The 21,377-nt window shown below is 48.2% G+C and overlaps 1 protein-coding gene across 1 annotated transcript; it reads right to left on the bottom strand.

The window, feature by feature from the left end:
- Nucleotides 1-2,938: 2,938 nt before the first annotated feature.
- On the bottom strand, nucleotides 2,939-5,708 carry LOC119381604 (RNA-binding protein FUS). Its single transcript, XM_037649379.1, has 3 exons — nucleotides 5,649-5,708; nucleotides 3,962-4,359; nucleotides 2,939-3,477 (listed from the first exon to the last, which is right to left on the bottom strand). The coding sequence occupies exons 1-3, from the start codon at nucleotides 5,706-5,708 to the stop codon at nucleotides 2,943-2,945; spliced, it is 993 nt and encodes a 330-aa protein (XP_037505307.1). The 3' UTR covers nucleotides 2,939-2,942.
- Nucleotides 5,709-21,377: the final 15,669 nt, after the last annotated feature.

Below are 21,377 nucleotides of genomic sequence, written 5' to 3' on the forward strand. Positions count from 1 at the left end.
GTAGGTATAGTCTCGACAGTTAATGTAAACAAAAAAAAGGGACGCTCACGCACACGCACACGTTTTCTATGTGGAAAAGTCACTAATCGGAGAGAAAACCTATAGATTCAACACTAGCAGACAAGTTCACTGCTTTGCGTTGTTTCGATGGGCAAGGCCAGAAAACCAGCATCCGTATCAACGTCAAGGGGGCTTAATTTTTCGAGCTTTTCTGTGTTTTCGTCATGTAATTAATTTTCACTCGTCTTTATATGTTGGGCACCAAAGTAAGATGTGCTATGCAGAGATTGTCTTATGCATGACCTGAAACCATGAAGATGCGGTTAGGACAACCAACAATATTTAATTATTAAGACAACAACAGTAAATATTGTGAAACTATTTGCAGCAATAAATTAATCGCCGTTGAGGACGTCGGAAATTCTGCAGGAATCGCGATATTTTATGGCGACCGATTCAGGTGCTACTAATAAACTATAATGTGACATGCTGCCATACTTACTCCGACCTCGTATAGTGAAAGCATTTTACTTTTCTAAAACTTCGAAGGAAAGCATTAGGTTTTAGTAGAGCCGACATTTTCGCTCTTTTGAGTATTATTGTGGACCGTTTTTAGCTATTCGTCTTTCAATATTTTTTTTTTCTGTTTATAATGCTCCTTTATAGACGTATATCTTTAATTTTTATTATTCCACTGAAACATGCAATATCACTGTGTAGGATATTGATGCTGTGGTTTCTGAATTATGCTTTCTGATTATTCACACACACGCACTACGCGCACACACACATGCTATTAAGGCGAAAGCCCTAGATGCCTCATCAAAGGCGAAAATTGGCCGACGGCGGCTTCCAGCGGCGTCAACGTGATGCAAAAAAATCATCATGTGGTGACTTCATCTTATGATATCATCATGACGTCACTGATCGCCAAAAATCATGACGTCACATAACGTGACGTTACACGATGACGTCATCACATACATCTCCGCTTAGTCAGAAGTGGGCCGATCAGGGAGGCGGTGCATAACCAGCTGATATGTAGAAAGCTTGCAGTGGCTCCGATCCTTGAGGCAGTAAGAAAACCACGTTAAGGGGTATTCAGACGGAGGAGAAATGCTCGGGGGGTAAAGGCGGAGCCTAGTGACGTCAACTGGCGAGGAGAAGTCGCCACAAATGCCCCCCACTCACACGGACGGGGCGAACGGAGGGGGAGACCAGTGTTACCAGACTACTCCTGCGGCTTGTACCGCCCGTTTCACCAGCTGCTGACGACGATGACCCCAGCTACAGATGACCCCAACTGCAGACTGGACACCCACTGCCGCTCTCTGCAGGAGCAAGTGCAACAATGTGGCCAAACAAGAGCCAGAAATTCCGCCACATCCCCCACCGCCGGGGGATTGTTTGTCCTTTCGGGGAAAACGTCCCCGTCTCCTCCGAGGAGGTGCGGGGGGGTCACGCCCACTCGCTAATCCGTGACGTCGTGGTCACGTGATCCGCAACCCCCCCGTCTCCCCCGAGCATTCCTCCCCCGTCTGAATACCCCTTTAGGTGCAGAAACATCTCTGAGGGGGCCGTGGTATGTTCAGTACATCGCCTGGGAAGAGAATAAAGATGACTTTCACCTTCCAGTCGTCTTAGGCGAATGCATAAGGGACCCTGTGCCTTTTTTTCACAAATGCGAGTATCAGCTGGCTGTACCTAATCCCTGCTCACTTGTCAATGCGTCGCACATTACGCTGATGTTAGGTGCATCGGACCGGAAGCACACAGTGGTTGCCTTCATTTCTTTATTGAAATGTTAAATAGGCGCTGTTTATCTTTTTCCTCTGCCTGACTTCGCTTTTGTTTGTGGAACAGGCTGCCTAATGCATATAACCAGCCTTGGGTGACAGGAAGAAAAGTTTCAAATAGACTGGCGCCATATATTTCGCATTAGTGTGACTGTGATCATAGGCGTGCGCAAGGGGCGGGACGAGCACCCCCCCCCCCTCCCCACCCCCACCACCTTGCGCAAGCCGATTTTCGTAAAAATACTGCTTCCACTGAACACGCAAAACTGACGAAGTATTCAAAATTGAACTTACAAGATGCCTCTGGAGGTTGTAATCAGTTTATTTCTTCGAAATGCCTCATTTATGGTACTATATCTTAATTACCCAAGCTCGCAGCAGTCACTATGGATTAAGTGACTCTACTAACACTGTTATTGCTTGTAGCACAAACGCCTGTAGTTTGCAAGTGCAAGCATCCGAGGTGAGGACAGCTGCGCAAAGATTGTGCCGATCCGCAGAGACTCTCCCATGACTTCTTGTCGACCAATGTCCGATTTCATACTTCATACCGTCCGCACAGAACATGTCTCCATCATGTACACATCATCGTGTTCTCTAGGCCCATTCTTATATGTTTCGCCTGTCTGTATACAAGACATCACCCCTCCCCCTCAAGAAAGAAAAAATCACATAGGAGGGAGTATAGCCCTGTAGATCCCTCAACAACTCAGCACTCTTTTACAACTGCATACACACATCATGTATGTACTGCAGATGAACTGCGCAGGTCCTGAAAGGTGTGCAATAAAATACAAAGCTTCTTTTTATATGTGTAAAATAAAGCACGCGAACGCATCTTGCCAAAAGTTCTAAGGGCAATGTCGGATTGAAAGTGGTATTAAATAAACCTTAATTCGACTGGCAGCAATTCCCAACCGATTGCCTTCGATTACACCAGTCAAATCGCAAAGAAAAAAATGAATAAAATAAAGTGTCTGAATAAAAAAATATTCAGTTGCTGGTCAGCGCTTGTCTCTTGTAGTCTCTCGTCTTTGTCCTGTCTTCTGCGCAGTTTTAATATATGTAAAAGCACACCCTGGAAGGGCGTTACCATTTTACCTTTTCGAATGAAAAGAAAGAAACAAGGTAAGCAACGCATTCCCATCAGCCATTGCGCATCAGTCCTAACACGAACTGTTCCATGTCGTCCGGCTTCCAGATCTGCCGATTTTCATTGGACGCAGCCCAGCTAGGGCGCCCTCGGCTCGAGTGCATCTCCACAACGCGTGTGGTACTCTTGTCGTAAGGGTTCTTGTAGACGTAGCGTTTGATCTTGGGACCAGCTCTTGCACCGCCTCTTCGTCGGCTCCTCGTAGACGAAGCGGCCGCGGGCCGGGAGTCGTAGCGCGATTCGTAGCCTTTCGCTCCGTAGCCGCTCCCGCTACCTTTTCCGTAACCGTCGCCGTGTCGGTAGCCATAGCCGCCGCCGCCGCCGCCACCTCTGATGGGATAGCTGCTACTGAAGCGTGACTCGTAGCCGCCACCAGCCCACGGCCCGCCCTTGTTGTCGTTATCGTCGTAGTGTTTCTCGTAAGACGTGGCGTGGTTGGTGCTGTAGGTGCGCTCCGGGTAAACTTTCTCGTAGGCGTACGCGTGTTCGGTGTTGTACGCCTTCGGACCCGAGCCGTAGTGGTAGTACCTGCGAGGAAAGTGCATTGGACTGAAACTATAAATGTAAGAGTATACAGCTCCTAAGGGTGTCGAACCATGTTATGTCGCGACATAATTTTAAAGAAAGCCACTCGGTCCCTCATGCATTTGTTTAAGACGACTGGAAGGCGAAAGCCATCTTCTCTTTTCTGTTCAGTAAATTGTATTGATCCCGCCCGAAAGCTTTCCCACCCAACGTGGTTTCGCAGTGCCTCCGGGATTGGATGAATTAAAATCTTTGTGCATTTCACGGGGCTTTAGAGTGCCTCCGTGATCTTTGACAAAACGACGATGTCATGTGATGATGTCATTATGTGACGTCACGTCATGACGTCACAAATTCGGCGACATGTGACGTCATCGCACGATGATGACTTTTTGCATCACTCGTGTGAACGCCGCCGACGGTCACTTTTCGCGTTTGATGAGGTATATAAGGCTCTCGCCTTAATAGTACGTGAACGTGCACTGACCTCATGGCATCTGGAAAGCCGTATCCGCCTGAACCACCGGAACCTCCGAGGCCGCCGTAGTGGTCCGTAGCCGAGGCATGGTACCGTTCGCCGTTGGGTTTCAAAAAAGCGCCACCATTCTGTGTTTGGTACAGCTTCTGTGACGGGACGCCAATCCCGAGCCTGGCTTCGCCCCCAGCAGCTTGAGGCGCGTTCATCGCATCGTAGGCAACAGCCTCTGCGAATTCAAAGCCCGACGGAAGTGCTGCCACCGTGTCTTGAAGTCTTAGTGCCTCGAAACCTTGACGATGTGGGTCTCCGGACGCGTCGCTGGTACTTCTTCGCTGGCTGGCCTCGTTGGTCAGTGACCTCACGGTGGACTCTGCGTCTGCGACCGTAGCTGCCGTAGCGGCGAGGACCTGCACGTGAAACATGCCGGTTGTGTCCAATCTCACACGGAATATCTGACTTTGATGAGTTCATGCTCCCCCCACCCGCGATCTGTGCCGGTATGCCGCCTAGTGTTGGCTAATTATGGCTTAATGGTGACTTATGTTGGCTAGGACTTGCCTACTAATGGCAAATTTCGGGTAGTGAATTCTGTATGTTGGCAAAGTGATGGCTTCCGATGGTTAATGTCAGCCGATGTTGGCTAATATATAGTATCCGTTGTAATAACCACGACAGCGTCTCCATGCAATGAAAATCCAATGCTGCACTTGCACATACATGCACTACAAACTGAAATGGTTCCTCCTCTACTTTTTTTTTTCTTTTTCGCAAAATCAGCCCTGCCAACAGTTCTTGTGCTTTCTTACTCTATACACCTCGCATTCTAGTCTTGAGCTGACGTAGCTAGCTTATATTTTGTGATATGACCAATATCTATTGACTTCATAGGAACGAAGCTCTTGTTTATTACCACAGGCAAGCCACGCGTCGAGTCGCAAATATGTTTTATCGCTTTAAGTTGCCTGTAAAGGTGGCTTCACAAAGCGCTTGTGCATTATGCGGTAAAGCTTGTAGTGTGTTCGGTCGGTGAAATAGCGCGGTCATTTTGTAGGGCTCAGCTGTGTCATAAAACCATAATGCGTATAATATTTAACCTGTGTTTAACCGTCTAATAAGACCTGTTTTAAACAATTAGGTCAATCGTTGCCCGTCAACACATTACAAAAACACAAAACAGTCATTAAAGCCTGCATCTAATTAAATCTCGTGAAGTAGATCTTCATCGGAATCCATGGTAAGTATCTACGCATCACCGAGAATTATACCTTGGACAATTCAGTCTTCCATCAGCCTTGTCACCCATTCGTTACGAAGCTGTAACAGCCGCGGTGTTTTAGTGGTTATGGTGCTCGATTGCTGACCCGACGGCCGCGGCGGCCGCATTTCGATGGAGGCGTCATGCTAGAGGCCCGTGTACTTAGATTTAGGTGCACGTTAAAGAACATCAGATGGTCGAAAATTTCCGGAGCCCTCCACTATACGACGTCCTTCATAATCATATCGTGGTTTTGGGACTTAAAACCCCAACAATTATTATATTTTAAAGCTGTCTTGTTATAACGCGCAGGTGTGCAATAATACGACTCTATATTTTCGCTGTTGCATCTGCATTTCGAAACATCGCGCGATCGCGTCATATCGGCCCCCACGTGGTTATATAATTGCCAATCGTGCACGTTGTCGTCCGAACACTCACCTGCAGAAGCAACGCGCAGGTGCGCCAGCGGCCGCTGTTCCCGCCACGTCTTCCGGGCATGCTCGCCGCGTGCGCTTCGCACCGATTCCTCGAGATACCCGCGGGTGTTTTCCCCGCGCCCTATTCGAAACGCGGGCGCGCGGCAGCGTCAGCTTTAAGTAGAGCGTCTCGGTGAGGACGCCTTTGGCGTCGACCTGGTCACCAACGGGTGTCAGCCATTGACTGGTCCTTCGCGCGCCACCACACTATTTAACAACTCGCCTCGAGTGCTCGCGTGCGCGTTCGTGCCTGCGCGCGCGTGGTGTTGCTCGATACGGTTCATTCCACTTGGCCAAAGAAAGACCGCGCGTATTCCAGCCGTAACGGCGCGGCTGCCGTGAGGCGCGAACTCCCAGCACTCTTGCGTGCTCGTGCAAAGGCCCCGTACAGGGAAGCGGATGCAGTTTACACGCTCACTTCCCATGGCGGAAGACCATTTCGCGAGGCTTTTGCATGTAAGTCGCGGCCGGGCGGTTCTTTCTTCTCTGGCGTCTTCACTTGTTTCCTGCGGAAGGAGCTGGCACGCTACACATACGCGTCGATTCCACGTCGTCTTCAAAGGGAGCAACGACAATCGCCTTGAGGAACGATTCGACTGAAGTTTGAGTCGATGTTAAAAACAGTCGCATTTGGATGTCCTCCTCAATCCCCCGGTGTAACCAGCAAGGATCAACTCGAAACCGATCACGCAAACTATTCATCTGCGATGTACAGTCCGATACACGCGGACGCATGCGGAACGTCAAGATATTTATGGCAGAACAGCGCAGAAAACGGGACGATGAGAACACAGGACACAGCGCTGACTGATCTGCCATAATGTTCATGAGCTAAGTTAACTAGCCCACCTAAGAACCCTTCTGTCGGGAAAGTATTTCCGCTGATATCGTAAAAAATTGGCACCCCTTTGATTAACACTGTTGTGTCGTCGGATGTGAAAAACACCCGTGTAGTGTGTTAAAGGGGTTATGAACCAACTTTTATAGGGCTTGGCGAGAAAACACGTCTTGCGAATAGCAGACACTGCTATGAACATCTCAGCCAAATCATGCACTCGTGTGCGGCAATGGGAGCTTACAAGCGGAGCGCGAAGTTGCCCTCTTTTCATACAGAAGCGCTCGCTTCGGAGCTGCCGGCGCCCGCTGCTTGACGTCGAACAGCGGGTAGCATGCTATTGGCCAACAGGCGGCATAAATCAAGAGCAGCGTTTGGATCAGATGCGCTTCTTACCATGGGGAGCCGCCTGGCTGTGGAAAACTTTAATTTATGTATTTACACTGAGAGTTACGGATGGGGCGAGACGTAAGGGCCCACCCGTAAGGGATCCGCGGTGGCCCAGGCTCTGCCATCAATGCCTGTCGGTCTTGGAGGTCGGACTCGTCGGAGCAACCGAGCAGGACAGCCCCCTGTCCTCTCGGGTGAGGTGGGAGGGGGGGGGGGGGGGGTAGGTGCATGCCCACACCATGCACTCTAAGAAAGAAAGGTGTCCTTTGACTATTTTTTTGCTACACATGGGACTTTGACACGTATAACTCTCTTTAGAGAGTCACGTTGACTCTCTTTGGGAGAGTCGTGGGATGTGTAACTCTACGACTTTCCAAGAGAAAGTCAACGTGACTCTCTAAAGAGAGTTATACGTGAGAGTCACATGTGTAGCAAAGGAGAGTCAAAGGACACCTATTTTTCTTAGAGTGTGTGATAGGTGTCAGAAAACTCCTCCTCACAGTGCGGGCACGCGCCCGAGAACGCAGAATTACTGCACGGCACAGTACAGTATTGGTGAAGAGCCGGAGAAGCCAGCGCTCCTCCGCCCTGGTGAGGCCTTTATAAGGAGGGGGGAGGGGGGCTGCGCTTTGTAGTTTACTAACACTACATAGTGAGCCACACTCGCGCGCAGGAATCAGAACGGGACAAAGCGATCGCGTTTCATCACGCGCACTCAGGGTCATGACGAGCGCTCAAGTAACTTCTTTACCCCGTGCCATCCCTCCCTGTGTAGCGCTCGTTAGTTCGAGAGGAGAGATCGAAAGCGCTTGAGGCGCGCGACAAACCCCTGTAACTTCGCTCGTTCTTGGCGGATTCGAGAAATTTTTGCGGCAATCGATTCGTGAGGCAATAAAATTCGGTATGAGGTCGTTGGGTGATTAGTTGGCAAATAGGTTCATGACCCCTTTAAGAATAACTGTGGTAACTTGACACGATCATTCAAAATCAACATGCCAACCCTGCACCACGATATGCGACTCTATCTTTTTTCCTTTACGACGAGAAACGCCAGGAGCGCCTATAACCGAGGTAATTACGCGAAAATTGTTTGCTGTTTTAACGCTCTTTTGCAGCTGGTTCTCAAATGGGATTCCGCGGAGCCTCCGCGACGCCATCGCCCGCGAAACAAAAAATAGTTTTTGGAGGCGAGTTCTGACCTATTCCCAGTTCCAGGTCCTACTTCAGGAACTGCCGCAACATTCTGAACAAGGTCGTCTCGGCTTCCCCAACGCCTCAAGTAAAAGCTAAGCCTGCACCCCCCTTCGTTTCATCACATCAAGGGGTCCGCCATCACTTCGACTAGTCCACGAGGGTTCCCCGACACATCGGCGGCTGAGAACCACTGCTCTACTGTATCAAACATCCGTGCAAAAGAGCCTAAAAACTTAAGTGGTTGTTTATTTGAGAAAATATATATAAAAGGGAAAAAGGCAAGGGAAAATTTTGCTGATGACCGCACTGTAACTGTCTAGCTCGAGTAGCTGATACATAAAAGGCGATCATCCGTGAATGATGGAGGAGGAAAGGGCAGGAAGAGAAGGAGAGAATACAGGAAAGCTATTTACATATGTACACAGATGGATGTAATGGCTGTACCGGGTGTTTCACGTAAATGGAACCAAGGATTAAAAAAAAAAAAGAAGCGGTTAAGCACAACTTAATGAAACCGATGGCATATGGTTTGCCGTCGTGTGGCCACCCGATAGGGTAATTCTTATGTTGCGCTAATTAGTTAGTTAATTAACTATGATCAATTATGCACATCTTTAATGTTTACTTTAGAGCCAAGTGCGTTTCGTTACTTTGTGACGACCGATCCAACTTTGTGTGGCAATGCACGTGCTGCGTGGTGAATGTATCCGGCGTTTAAAGTAATCCCGCGAAATCTGAAATAAAACCACGTGACTGCTTTCGTGCGCTACCGCATCGCAGCGAGAGAACCGTGCGCGCGGACCGTGGCGAAACGAGTGGACCCTGACCATCTCCCTGGTCCGGTCGATCAAGTTGCAGGGCAAGATTGAAAGCTAGGCTTTCCTAGTGTGCTCGAGTCGACTGCCTTATATTATAACCTTTTTGCAAGCAGTCGCGATCGCTGCAAGCAGCCATATCATAAGCAAGGCGAAACAGGTTAATCGGAGACTAAAGCGGAAAGCTTATTCAGCTCTGGTGACTCGGCTAAAACACTCAACATTTCTGCACACTCATCGACTCACTGCAGCTGGGATATAGAGCAGCGGCGATCCTGTGCGTTTTCGAAGAAAGCAGATGAATTTTCTGAAACAGGAAGCGCATTTGATCAGTCCATAAAATGTTTGCTGCACCCCGCTCATATTTGTGTCACCGGTGATGTAATTTTCAGGTCAGTCCGAGCAGAATAAAACCATAACAGAGTGTTCTAACATCACCCCTGCTCAGCAGTAGCCTACTCTGCAATACTGGAGCGCATGGCGCGATAGCGTCACATGGGCGGCCCACACCGCAGATAGCGTGCAGTGCGCGGTCGTGAGACACGGAACACAACCGTCACAGCAGAAGCGTCGGAAAAATACGTTATAAAATTTCATTATATAATTACATGCTTATTCTGTTTAAGGAAAACTTCGCCTCAGTCATTTAGTTTCCCAGTGTGCAGCCGACATTGACCACTTTCGAATGTGAAAGGGGGGGGGGGGTCCTTCGCCCCCCTTACTTTCCGCAGTGGGGAGGCTAGCGTCCCCCTTGCCTGCCCCCCCCCCCCCCCCCCGGCAGATGTACCTAGATCTGAGCAAACATTCGGCAGATATCTGCCTGGTTGGGGACAAGTGAGTTCCCACCAAAACTTATTTAAATATCTCCGACGAGAATCACTACACGTCGGGGATATTTAAATAAGTTCTGGTAGGAGTATATTCATTCCCTTTAAACTCACGTGCCCGCAACCAGGCAGATATCTACAGAATATTTGCTCAGAAGGTCATAATGTCTCATAGGCCTCCCAAGCTCGGCCAGGGGGCGCTGCGTCGCACGCGTTTCATAAACGAATACCATTACAAATGGGATATAAAACTGGAAATGAGAGCATAGAATCAAAGTCCGGCGCCTCGTATTTAAATGACAAACAAATAAAAAAAAACGCCAGGCCTGCGCTGAAACCGCAGCACAGTCACAGCGAAAGCTGGAAGAGCGGCGTTTCTAGAGCCCGTTGTAAGCTCTCTTGGGGCTACAATACAAGTACACTAGAAAGGTACCCACTACGCCATAAATCACAATTTTTGTGATGTTGGGAAGCACCTACTAAGCCATTAATCGTCATTCGGCGTAGAAGCGAGGCACCAGTTACAGGTCTGTAAGGCATTATGTGTACTTTGTTGACGCGACGACTGATGACGATGAAGAATTATGGCTCAGCCCTTTGTAATGGGTTGGAAGCTTTAAACGGCCCACTAGTTATGTAATTTGCATTCGGTGACGCCCGGTCGCTTTTTCCCTCTCCCGTCATGCTGTATAACATACGTTGACGTGGGAGAGAGACGGGGAGGGGGTGCGAAGAACTTTACTGAAACCCCGAGGAAATGGATCATGCGCTTATGGGCTTCCTTGGCAACCAATACAAGTGCACTTGCGAAGAACCCACTACGCTATAAATCATTGTAATTTTACTGAGACCCCGAGGAAATGGATCATGCGCTTATGGGCTTCCTTCGCAACCAATTCAAGTGCACTTGCGAGGAACCCACTACGCTATAAATCATTGTAATTTTACTGACACCCCGTGGAAATGGATCATGCGCTTATGGGCTTCTTTGGCAACCAATACAAGTGCACTTGCTAGGAACCCACTACGATATGAATCATTGTAATTTTTGAGAAGTAGGGCAGCAGGCACTGTGCCATTTTTCGTCATTCTACAGAGAGCCGTGGTACCTGCTAAACGCGTAAGGCATTATGCGCACTTTGTTGACGCTGTGCCTGATGACAATGAAGAATTATGGCAGAGCCCATTGTAATGGGTTAGAAGCATTCAGCAACCTACTCGTTGCGCAATTCGCATTGTTTGACGCCTGGTTACAGAATTCGCGTTGTGCGACGCTTGGTGCTTATTTTACTCTTCTACCACGCTATATTGCATATGCTAATGTGGTTCCTTCCCAACATGAAGCCTGTATAGGACCTTTTTGCAAAGCAGTTTCAAGCACCGGTATGGCTCAGAGGTTGAATACTGGGCTCCCAAGCAGAGGGCCCAGGGTCGAACCTCGTTCAATCCTGGAATTTTTTCTTATTTCGTTTTTTTTTCTTATTTCGAGCGATACTGGTTACGGACACCGGCGGCGGCGGCGGCGGACAACTACGGCACCAAAAACGGCCGGTGAAATGATCTCATAACAGCTTTCGCTGTAAAAGTCATAGTTTCGCCGCAACGTCGAAGCAATGAATGCAATAGCAATAAATTGTAATGTAACGCGAAGAACGGAAAGCAGCTCGAAATTGCCAGCGCGTTGCTCAAACATGAAGCAGGACGCACGAAACGAACGAACAGGTACACACAAGACGAGCGCGAACTAATTGTCACAGTTGTTACTTATTTCTGTTTAAACAGCGCGCTCCTTTCGCAAACGCGGCCGCTGCAGCGAGCGAAGCGAAGCACCCCACCGGCCGCCCCTTCTTTCCTCGAGATAAGCGCACGAAAGCGACCACGCCCTGTAGAGCGAAGAGCAACGGCGTTCGCAGCAGCGGTGCGCACGTCGCGCCATCTATGTGGCCACTAAGAAAGTACGCTGAATTACATGGTGTATATAAATAGCTCGCCGTTAGCTGGCTGAAAGACGGTGCTGTCGGGGCCTAACGTCTAGCGCGGCGGGCTGCAAAGCGAGAAGGCGCCCGTTCGATTCCGCGCGTCGGAAAGAATTTGTGACTTAATTTTCTTTGTGGCTTTTCTATATATATACATACTTATACATGTACGGTGAATGACGGCGACGTGGACGGACATTTTCCAGCCGAGACTGTCCATATAATTGCTATCGCAATAATAAATATAGCCACAAGAGTCGACGAAGAAGTAGGCAAAATACCAGGCAAGGACTGGGAGTACAGTGAGCTATTAGATCTAATGACTAAAGAGATAGGGAGAGAGAAGAAAACTATTTGCTGGAAAGGAAAGAGGAAGCCAAAAAGTTGGTGGAACAAGGAAATCCGGGAAGCGATCGAGAAGCGGCGTGAAGCATCACGGAATCATAGAAGGGCAAAAAAAGGACAAGAGACCGCAGGACGAAGTCAACGAAATATGGGAAATATATCTAGAGAAAAAAATCCATTGTACAGAAATTGGTCGAGGCAAAAATTAAAGGCGAAAGTGAACGCTCGGTGACAGAGATTCACGAAAAAAAGGAGGCTGGATATTTTGGAGCCACATAAAGGCGCTAGGTAGGAAGTCTGTCACAACGCAACAACATATTCTCGATGAAGGAGGAAATCAATTGGAAGGGTACGAAGCGCTAGGTTACATTCGAAAGGTATCAGCCGATTCGTTTAAAAAGAGCGTCCAGGGGATTTCCCCGGTGAGTAAAAGTGTGGCGGAGAGAGCAACCGATGAAGAGCTAGTGCTGGAGAATTTCAATTGGAAAAAGGCTGAAGGAAAAATTCCAAAGCGCACTGCCGCGGGTTTAGATGGGATTCCCCTTAGCCTCATTAACGAACTAGGAAATAGCACTAAAGAAGCACTGCTGAAAGCTGTAGAAAAATGCTTAAAGGACAGGTAAATACCGGATAGTTAGCGAAAATGTACAATGAACTTAATCTATAAAGGCAAGGGAGAAAAGGATAACATTCGCTCGTATAGACCACTAACCATTACATCGGTACTATACAGGTTGGCGATGCAAGCAGTAAAAATGAAAATAGAAAAGTGGGCAGAACACAACGATATTTTGGGACAACTCCAGAATAGATTTCGAGTCGACAGGCGGTTAGACGATAACCTGTTTGTTCTCACTCAGTGTATAGAAATATCTAAAATAGAAAATAGGCCCTTGTACATGGCTTTTCTAGACATCACTGGGGCGTACGACAACGTTAATCAGGAAATTTTGTGGGATATATTGAAAGGAATGGGCATAGGCGACGACTGTATACAGCTTTTGAGGGAGATATACCGAGAAAATACTGTTTGCATAGAATGGGAAGGAATGAGTAGCAAAGAGAACGTTGAGGTTAGCAAGGGGCTGAGACAGGGATGTCCTTTGTCCCCGCTGTTATTCATGCTGTACATGGTGAATATGGAAAAAGCGCTAGAAGCTAGCAACTCTGGTTTTAATCTGTCACACAAACAGGGCGGCGTGATGATTGAGCAGAAGCTTCCAGGATTATTTTCTGCTGACGATATTGTCTTATTTGCTGACAGTCGAGAGGATATACAGCAGCTGGCGGATATATGCGGAAGGGAAGGGGAAGCTCTAGGACTAGGATTTAGTATAACAAAATGTGGATTGATGGTATTCAATGACCCTTGTGATCAGGCGGTGTCAATACAGGGCCAAGAAATACCGAGGGTGAGCGAATACAAGTACCTCGGAGTATGGATAAATGAGGGTGACAGGTACATGGAGGTACAGGAAAGAGCCTCAGCAGCAAAAGGAAAGAGGAATGCTGCAATAATGAAGCACAGAGCATTGTGGGGATACAATAGGTACGAGGTGCTTCGAGGTCTGTGGAAAGGTGTAATGGTTCCGGGGCTTACTTTTGGCAACTCAGTGGTGTGCATGAGGGCAGAGGTGCAATCGGGAATGGATATAAATCAAAGGACTGTGGGACGCCTCGCGTTGGGTGCTCACGGGAAGACGACAAATGAGGCTGTAAAGGGCGATATGGGATGGGCAGGTTTTGAGGCGAGGGAGGCTCAGAGCAAAATAAGGTTCGAAGAAAGGCTAAGGAATATGAAGGAGAGTAGATGGGCAGAGAATGTGTTCCGTTACTTGTATAGGAAGAGCGTGGACACACAATGGAGAAAAAGAACTAGGAGGCTCACTAGTAAATATACGGCTGGTAGTGTAAGCAGTATGTCAACAAAGAGCGTAAACCGAAAGGTCAGAGAGGCGGAGAGGATTTACTGGATGGCAGCTATGGAGAAAAAACCGGGTTTGAGTAACTACCGAAAAGGCAAAAATGAAATCAGGAGGGAGGCATTTTACGACAATTCAATGGGAAGCGCTTTACTGTTTGAAGCGAGATCGGGTTGCCTTAGAACGGGTAGTTATAAAGCGAGATTCAGTAAAGAAGAAGAACAATGCACGTGCTGCGGGGAAGATCAGGAAACGGCGGAGCATGTTCTGATTGAATGTGGAGACATCCACCCAGGTGTACGTTTGGGCACGAGCCTACATGACGCCTTGGGTTTTAGAGACAATGGAAAGCTGAACACACCCACGATTGAAATAAGTAAGAGACGGTTAGAGTATTGGTGGCAGAAAACTAGAGAGAAAGGACAAAAATAAATATTGGGAAAAAAAATAAGGACATTCTGCCGTAAAGGGCACAGAACGGAGCTGAAAACTTAAGGTTTTTTTTTTTCTTCTGGAGTAAAATAGTTTTAATTGAAGTAAAGACACTAGGCCAACGCTAAAAAAAAAAAAGGAGTAAAGGTTTTTTTTTTTTTTTTTTCGGGCCAGGGGACGCTCATAGCATCCATCCGTCCATCCATTCGCCGCCTTTCTTGCAAAAACCGGTCGCTCCTCTCCCCGCACCTGCCTTTTGACTGCGCTGTCTCGGGACGTTCACGCACCCTGCACGCGCTGTTTTCTGCTCGCCGTGCACGTGCAGCTTCACGTGTCGCTTGCTCTGAAGGTTTAGAAAGATCCCAGAGATGGAAAAAACGTTTTCACGGTGGGAATCTCACCAGAGCCTCGAGGACGGTTGATCGACCACCTTTTCGGGACCAAGCAGGTCGTCAAGGACGATGCTGTTTGTGCGAGCGCTATGTGCGTGCCGATGCTGAACGGGCACATTTCTTTGACATGAATAGGGAGGTGACTGCGCGAGTTCTGTAATTATGTTACCGGTGAAACGCACCTTCGTTGCGGCAGTCGTGTCTACTCGGAGCTGTCAGCAAACGTCCACCACGCTTTCGCGTGCGTTTTTGTTGATAACTTTTCGATTGCTTGGATGCCAAGTTTGTCGTGCAGCTTTAAATTTATTATGAGCTCAGTGTGAAGAGCATAAATTTACATCTGTCCTGTTGAGTCACTGGCTGCATCGCAATGCGCAGTGTTCAGTTTCGTGGGAGTTTCACTTTTGCCGAGGTTTGCATCGAATGATAACAAAGTCGGGTCGCAAGTTTAATGTCACCTTGGATCTTTTTAGAGCTCCCTTTGACAGCATAATGATACGCGCAAAAAAACAATAATAATTCATGCCCACTTCGACCATGCATGTTTCTTGCAGAGGCGCCTGATCACGCACCGTGTTCGCTTATTCGAATGTCGCTTTGATTGTTTCGACAGCTCGCTTGTTCCGCATCATGCTATACAGGGGCGTAGCCAGGGGGGGGGGGGGTTGTGGGCCTCAAACCCTCTCCGAAAACTTTCAGTTTTGCTTGCGTATATGTGCACGCACACATACAAACGCACGCACGAACATACATAAATTATGGTTGGACCTCCCCCCCCCCCCCCCCCCCCGAAAAAAATTTCTGGCTACGCCCCTGATACTATACAATACCCACTGGGATCGTGCATGTTTATGATTATGCCGAGATTTGTGCCTGATGATAAGCGCATCTGAAATCGCGAAGCCATCGAAAATTTAACTGCCGCCTTGGTTCTTTTTTCAGCTCGTTTCCAAAGCGGCAACTGTACATTGCCCGCGGCTCACGCGCATGCAAGGCCTTATATTACGTGCCGCATGCATGACATTATTACGAGGCACGCTGTGGTGGGGGACTTCGGATTAATTTCGGCCACCTACAGGGTCTTTAACGTGTACGTACGCCGGTGTTACTGCATTTCGCTCCCATCGAAATGCAGCTGTCGTATGCGTGAATTGAACCCATGACCACGATCTTAGCAGCGCAACACTTCACCTGCTAAGCAATCACGGCGTGTCGCATGCAAGGCCCATACAAACGCTCAGTGCAAACATGCAGCTTAATTCTGTTTACAGGGAACCGCGACGGGAAATGTACCGCAATCAGCTGAATTAAACACTTAGTACTCACGCTACGTTATTTAAACTGTGGTGTAATAAGCCCACACGCTCCGCTGCTGTCACATTACAAATGGCTGACTCGGAAAACCAGCGTGCAATCCCGAAACGTACAGCGGCTGTCTATTTGTTGTAGCTTGGGTTCACAAACGCACTTCACTTTCAAATGAGCACGATCATCGCGTTTCTCCCCGTTAATAGTTCGTAATACTGTGTACGACAAAAATTGTTTCAAGGTGACGACACCGCGAAAGCATCGCGGCGAACTGCCATAATCCACTCTTGGTGCCTTTGCTCCTCACACTGTAGAACATAACAGGAAGTTTTCGGCTCTTCGTCATTTTTAAACTTTTGTGACAGTTCACAATGCAGCAGGACTGCATGCCTGCTTTCGAGTGCGCGCGCAATGGGAAAACCAAGCAAGAGCGACCCGTCCGAGCTACCGGAGCTTTCCCCTCTCTCCGCTGGGGCGGCGGACGGCGCTGCGCAAACTTGAGCTAAAGTCTTCGTCGCGGAAATGCTTGTACGACTCGTAAATAATGGCTGCTTGCCTGTTTTTAGCTTCACAACCCACGCTTCGCGCAGTTTATTGTCCCGCGGGTACCAGTGCAGGCTGACACACGGCTGGGTTGCGTAACTGCGGCACCGAGAAGCATGTTCGTCGCCTTCGGAGGCAGCCACTCCTATTAAAATGGGTTCATTTGTGTTCAAAATGAGAGAGAGAGAGAGAGAGAGAGAGAGAGAGAGAGAGAGAGAGAGAGAGAGAGAGAGATAATTAACTTTATTAAAGGTCCTGAAGGGGCCTGGGCACCCCTTACGGGGGAAAACCTCCGCATTTCAACAGGCCGCAACGCAGGTGGAACTTGAAAGTCGTTTACAGAGCACGCGGCAGCGCTTCACAAGCAGCCGACGCGGCTGCTGAGACCACGTGATCCTGCCAAGCACGTCACGCCGACGGTGGTGCCGGCGTTTCCAGTGGTGGGCCTCGCGGCCAATAGAAAGAGTGTGGACACACAGTGGAGAAAAAGAACTAGGAGGCCCACTAGTAAATATACGGCTGGTAGTGAGGCGGAGAGGATTTACTGACGGCAGCTATGGAGAAAAAAAAAAAAACGGCTTTGAGGAACTACCGAAAGGGCAAAAATGAAATAAGGAGGGAGGCATTTTACGATAATTCAAGGGGAAGCGCTTTACTGTTTGAAGCCAGATCGGGTTGCCTTAGAACGCGTAGTTATAAAGCGAGATTCAGTAAAGAAGAAGAACAATTAATGCACATGCTGCGGGTAAGATAGGGGAACGGCGGAGCATGTTCTGATTGAATGTGGAGATATCCACCCAGGTGTACGTTTGGGCACGAGCCTTCATGAAGCCTTGGCTTTTAGAGACGACAATGGAAAGCTGAACACACCCGCGATTGAAATGAGTAAGCGACGGTTAGAGTATTGGTGGCAGAAAATTAGAGAGAAATGACAAAAATAAATATTGAAAAAAAAAAGGACATTCTGCCGTAAAGGGCAGAGAACTGGGCTGAGAATTTAAGGTTTTTTCCCCCTGTAGTAAAGTAGATTTAATTGAAGTAGAGACACTAGGCCAACACTGAGAAAAAGAAGAGTGAAGGATTTTTTTTTTTTTTTTTTTTTTTTTTTTTGTCGAGCCTGGTGGCACACTTGTCACCGCCCCGTTATAAAGGGGACGCTCATAGCATCCATCCGTGTCACGGAACTAAGGTGCCTTGGTGCCCGCGCGCTCCTCACGGAACGACATTGTTCGAGTCCGTGACGCTGAGATTAACCAGCGCCACGGGTTCGCAAGAACAGGAGAATTAACGTCGCAGAAAAATTGCTTTTGTCAGTCGTTCGGGCGACCGTGCGACTAAAGAAGGATTAGAGTTCTGACTTCAAAACGGTGCCTTCAAGGCGGTGCCTTGAACATCGGGGCTTTCACAAAAGACGCTATATAGGCGTGCGCTTCAAAACGGTGCCTTGAAGCGCACACCTATATAGCGTCTTTTGTGAAAGCCCCGATGTATCTGTCGCCGCTTCAGTATGATGAAGACTGCTCAAAAAGGGGTACGAGCAGTCGTCCGCGCACCACGAAACACGTCTGAGCAGCGTAACGAAGCCTTCAGTGGATGTACTGTTTTGTACATGCTTGCAGAGAGACAACAGAGGTTTGCCGTGGTTCCTACGGGGCGTGTGAGCGTGTACCGCAAACGTAGGCTGCACGCGAGCAACATTGAGCGGCGGCGGCCATTTCCCTTCCAGACCGTCTGGCGCGTTGCTATCGTGTGTCGAGAAGTGGCCGATCTCTTCGCCTCACTGTCGTGTTACGCTCGGCGGAACGGCATTATGCGTGTGTGTTTATTCAAGAGGATATTAGAAGTGATTTCGAGTCATCGACAGTTATGGATCGACTGCGCGGTTAGTGGTGTAACTAATGAAACGTGCGGCGAATGCTGCCATGTGCTCGCGAACTCGCTTCATGGCTTCATCGGTCTCTTTTCGTGTCACGCCCGGATGTGTTCGCTAGGTCTGGAGTTGAAAACATATTTGCATTAGCGCAGTGACATTGTGCGAGATGCCATTTACTTCGACATTTGACGAATCTTGACTGTTTGCGCTAGCTTTGCAGTCGGTGTTCAGGTTCACCGCACTCGAGAACGTTATCGAACGACATCGAGAACATTCAACATTGCGTCCTTCGACTGATCGCTGACGCATACCTTGCTTGCGCACGATGCTCGCTGTTCAACTGGTTGCTATGTGTAATAGAAGTTGTGTGTATACGGTAATTGTAAGTTGTGCGCGACGCATTTATGTCTTGATTCGGAACGCCAGCAGCCAAACGCATGGGAAAATCGGTGTGCGGTAGGTAAGGTGCGTGTTATCTTGCAATACGTAGAAAATGGGCCATCGAATATGATTGACATCACTATACTTAATTGTTTCATTTACTATTTCTTTTCTCCTTAATATTCCCAACGTTGCAGTGCATTTGCAAATGTTTTGCTGTGTTCCGACAAACACTTTCTTTTTGTTTTTTTGCGTGGCCAGCGCGTAAACAGCTGGGGTTCGGTTTCTGCACTGATGCACTTTTTTTTTTCATAATGCACTCTTATTACAACTTCATCGGCACGGTGCTTCATGTTCTTTTCATCAGAAATAGCACATCCGGGAAATTTTTAAAGCTTCTGCAACACAGTACGTATAGTATAAACATAGGGCTCGCATAAAATCGACTTCCGAAATGCGTGGGATCTGCTTTTTTTTTTTTTTTTGCTGTGACCATTTCTCACCCTTAAATTCGACAAAAGCCACTAAAACGTCGAAAAAGGAAGAAAAGTGAGAGGCAGGAGCAGAGACAGTGCCCAACTTGCCCAACAAGCAACACTTTTGAACTCATTTCTCACCGACTAAACAGTATTTTAGGGCTACGCTCGGCGCAATGCAGCATTAGCAACATTTTTTTGGCCACTAATTTAAAAATACAATTAATAACATTGCCTTATACTAAGTTTACCAACAGAGTTCCACGCTTCTGTTTTGTGCAATGGCAAATGATCATGCCACAATTTCCTTCAAGGTATACCAGTAAACAGTTATTATTTTATTAAATCTAATAATAAAGCAAATAGAAAGGTATGTATTGTTTTCAATATCGCTGACCACAGCGAACCGAAAAGGTGAAGTATCCTGTCGCATGAGATCTTTTCCAGCAAAGTTTGTGTAGTTCACTGTAGGAGGGTGTGTTCTTCGAGGGGGCGAATTCATTCCGGCCAACTATATGCAGCCACGTAGTACGGCGCTCTTTGACATTTAATTTTTCCCACACGGCATGCAAAAATTAACGAGATTCTCAGAGTAGCTCACCAGTAACGTTCGATTGCTGGTGAGCTACCTTCTGGAATGTGCATGCAGTGGCATAGCCAGGGGTTGGCACACTGGGGCCCGTGCCCCCCCCCCCCCCCCCTCAAAATTTTTTCCCGTGGCATACATAGCACGAAATGCCACTCGACCACATCTGCCTGCCAGGCCCCCACTTCAAATCAAGGAGGTGCCCCCCCCCCCCCTCCCGAAAAAAATTTCTTACGCCCCTGTCTGCAAGGCGCGTTTAAAAATGCGACGAAGTACTTCTAGAGACCATGGTACTGCTAAATGTCCGGCCACACTCTGCACTGAACGCGCCTGCACCCAAAGCGCTTGGAAGGGATATGGCGGCGAGAGGTCACGTGATGCGAGTAAGCCAATCGCTTCGGTGGCGGCGCGCGGAAAACAGACGCGATACTCTGAAAATTTTCCAGTGACTCTATACCTGTGTGGTTAAACGCAGGTGCACGATATCATCAATATCATCGCTCAGCACCGTGGGAATTCAGTCTTTTTTTTTTTTCTCGCAGTAAAGATCTTTAGGGAGGAACATTGAGAAAAGTTTTACGCCTTGTTTTTTTTTTTTTTCTGTTGCAGTAAGTAAGCTCGCGACCGACTTTTTACGGCATGAAACCTCACTTGCTCGAGCGCGCGACGGTTAATTATTTGGAAGGCGGTTTTACATAAGACTCATGGGCGCCGGCCATTTGGGCTGTTAAATTAGCGTTTACCTATACTTTTGTATATTGCGACGGGAATCAATAAAGTCATATGAAACGTCGAATGCACCAACTCGACCGTTTTCGTGCGTATGCGTCTACTTTAGCACTGTTCGTTTAGTTTTCGAAACCGATCCGTAAAATAGTCCTGTCGCAGTTTCGGTTTCAGAGAGCGGCGAGACACGAGCGACCACCGTGAACGCGACCCAGCGGGGTTTTTGTGTAAGCACAATTGGCATGAGCACATAAAGCAGTGAGCACCCCGTTGACAACACTCCTTTCAACGAAGGTTCACTTGAAGCCGCCATAATCCATTCTGGGAAATCTGTCAATATGCGTGACACCCCCACCCCCCTCCCGCCCTTCCCTAAAAAACGCACTGACAAGACGTAAATTCCCGCCACCGCACGATAAATTAAACAGGCGTGACGCCGTAATCTACCGCTTACTGCAAACACACTCATACCCTATAGCCTGGCCGTCTTACGCCACTGCTACCCAAACTTTTACCCAACCGATATTTGTAAAGCGTGCGGGCACAGAGCAACGCTGAGCGCCACATGCATGCTCTGGGAATGTGTCGGCGACAACGGTCGTGAAACCGCCGCCGTTCGAATGCCAGATCCCAGGAAGCCTCGAGCTCACTCGTTCCCATAACAAAGAGC

The sequence above is a fragment of the Rhipicephalus sanguineus genome, chromosome 2 (assembly GCF_013339695.2).
Source record: "Rhipicephalus sanguineus isolate Rsan-2018 chromosome 2, BIME_Rsan_1.4, whole genome shotgun sequence".
Taxonomy (NCBI): Eukaryota; Metazoa; Arthropoda; class Arachnida; order Ixodida; family Ixodidae; genus Rhipicephalus; species Rhipicephalus sanguineus.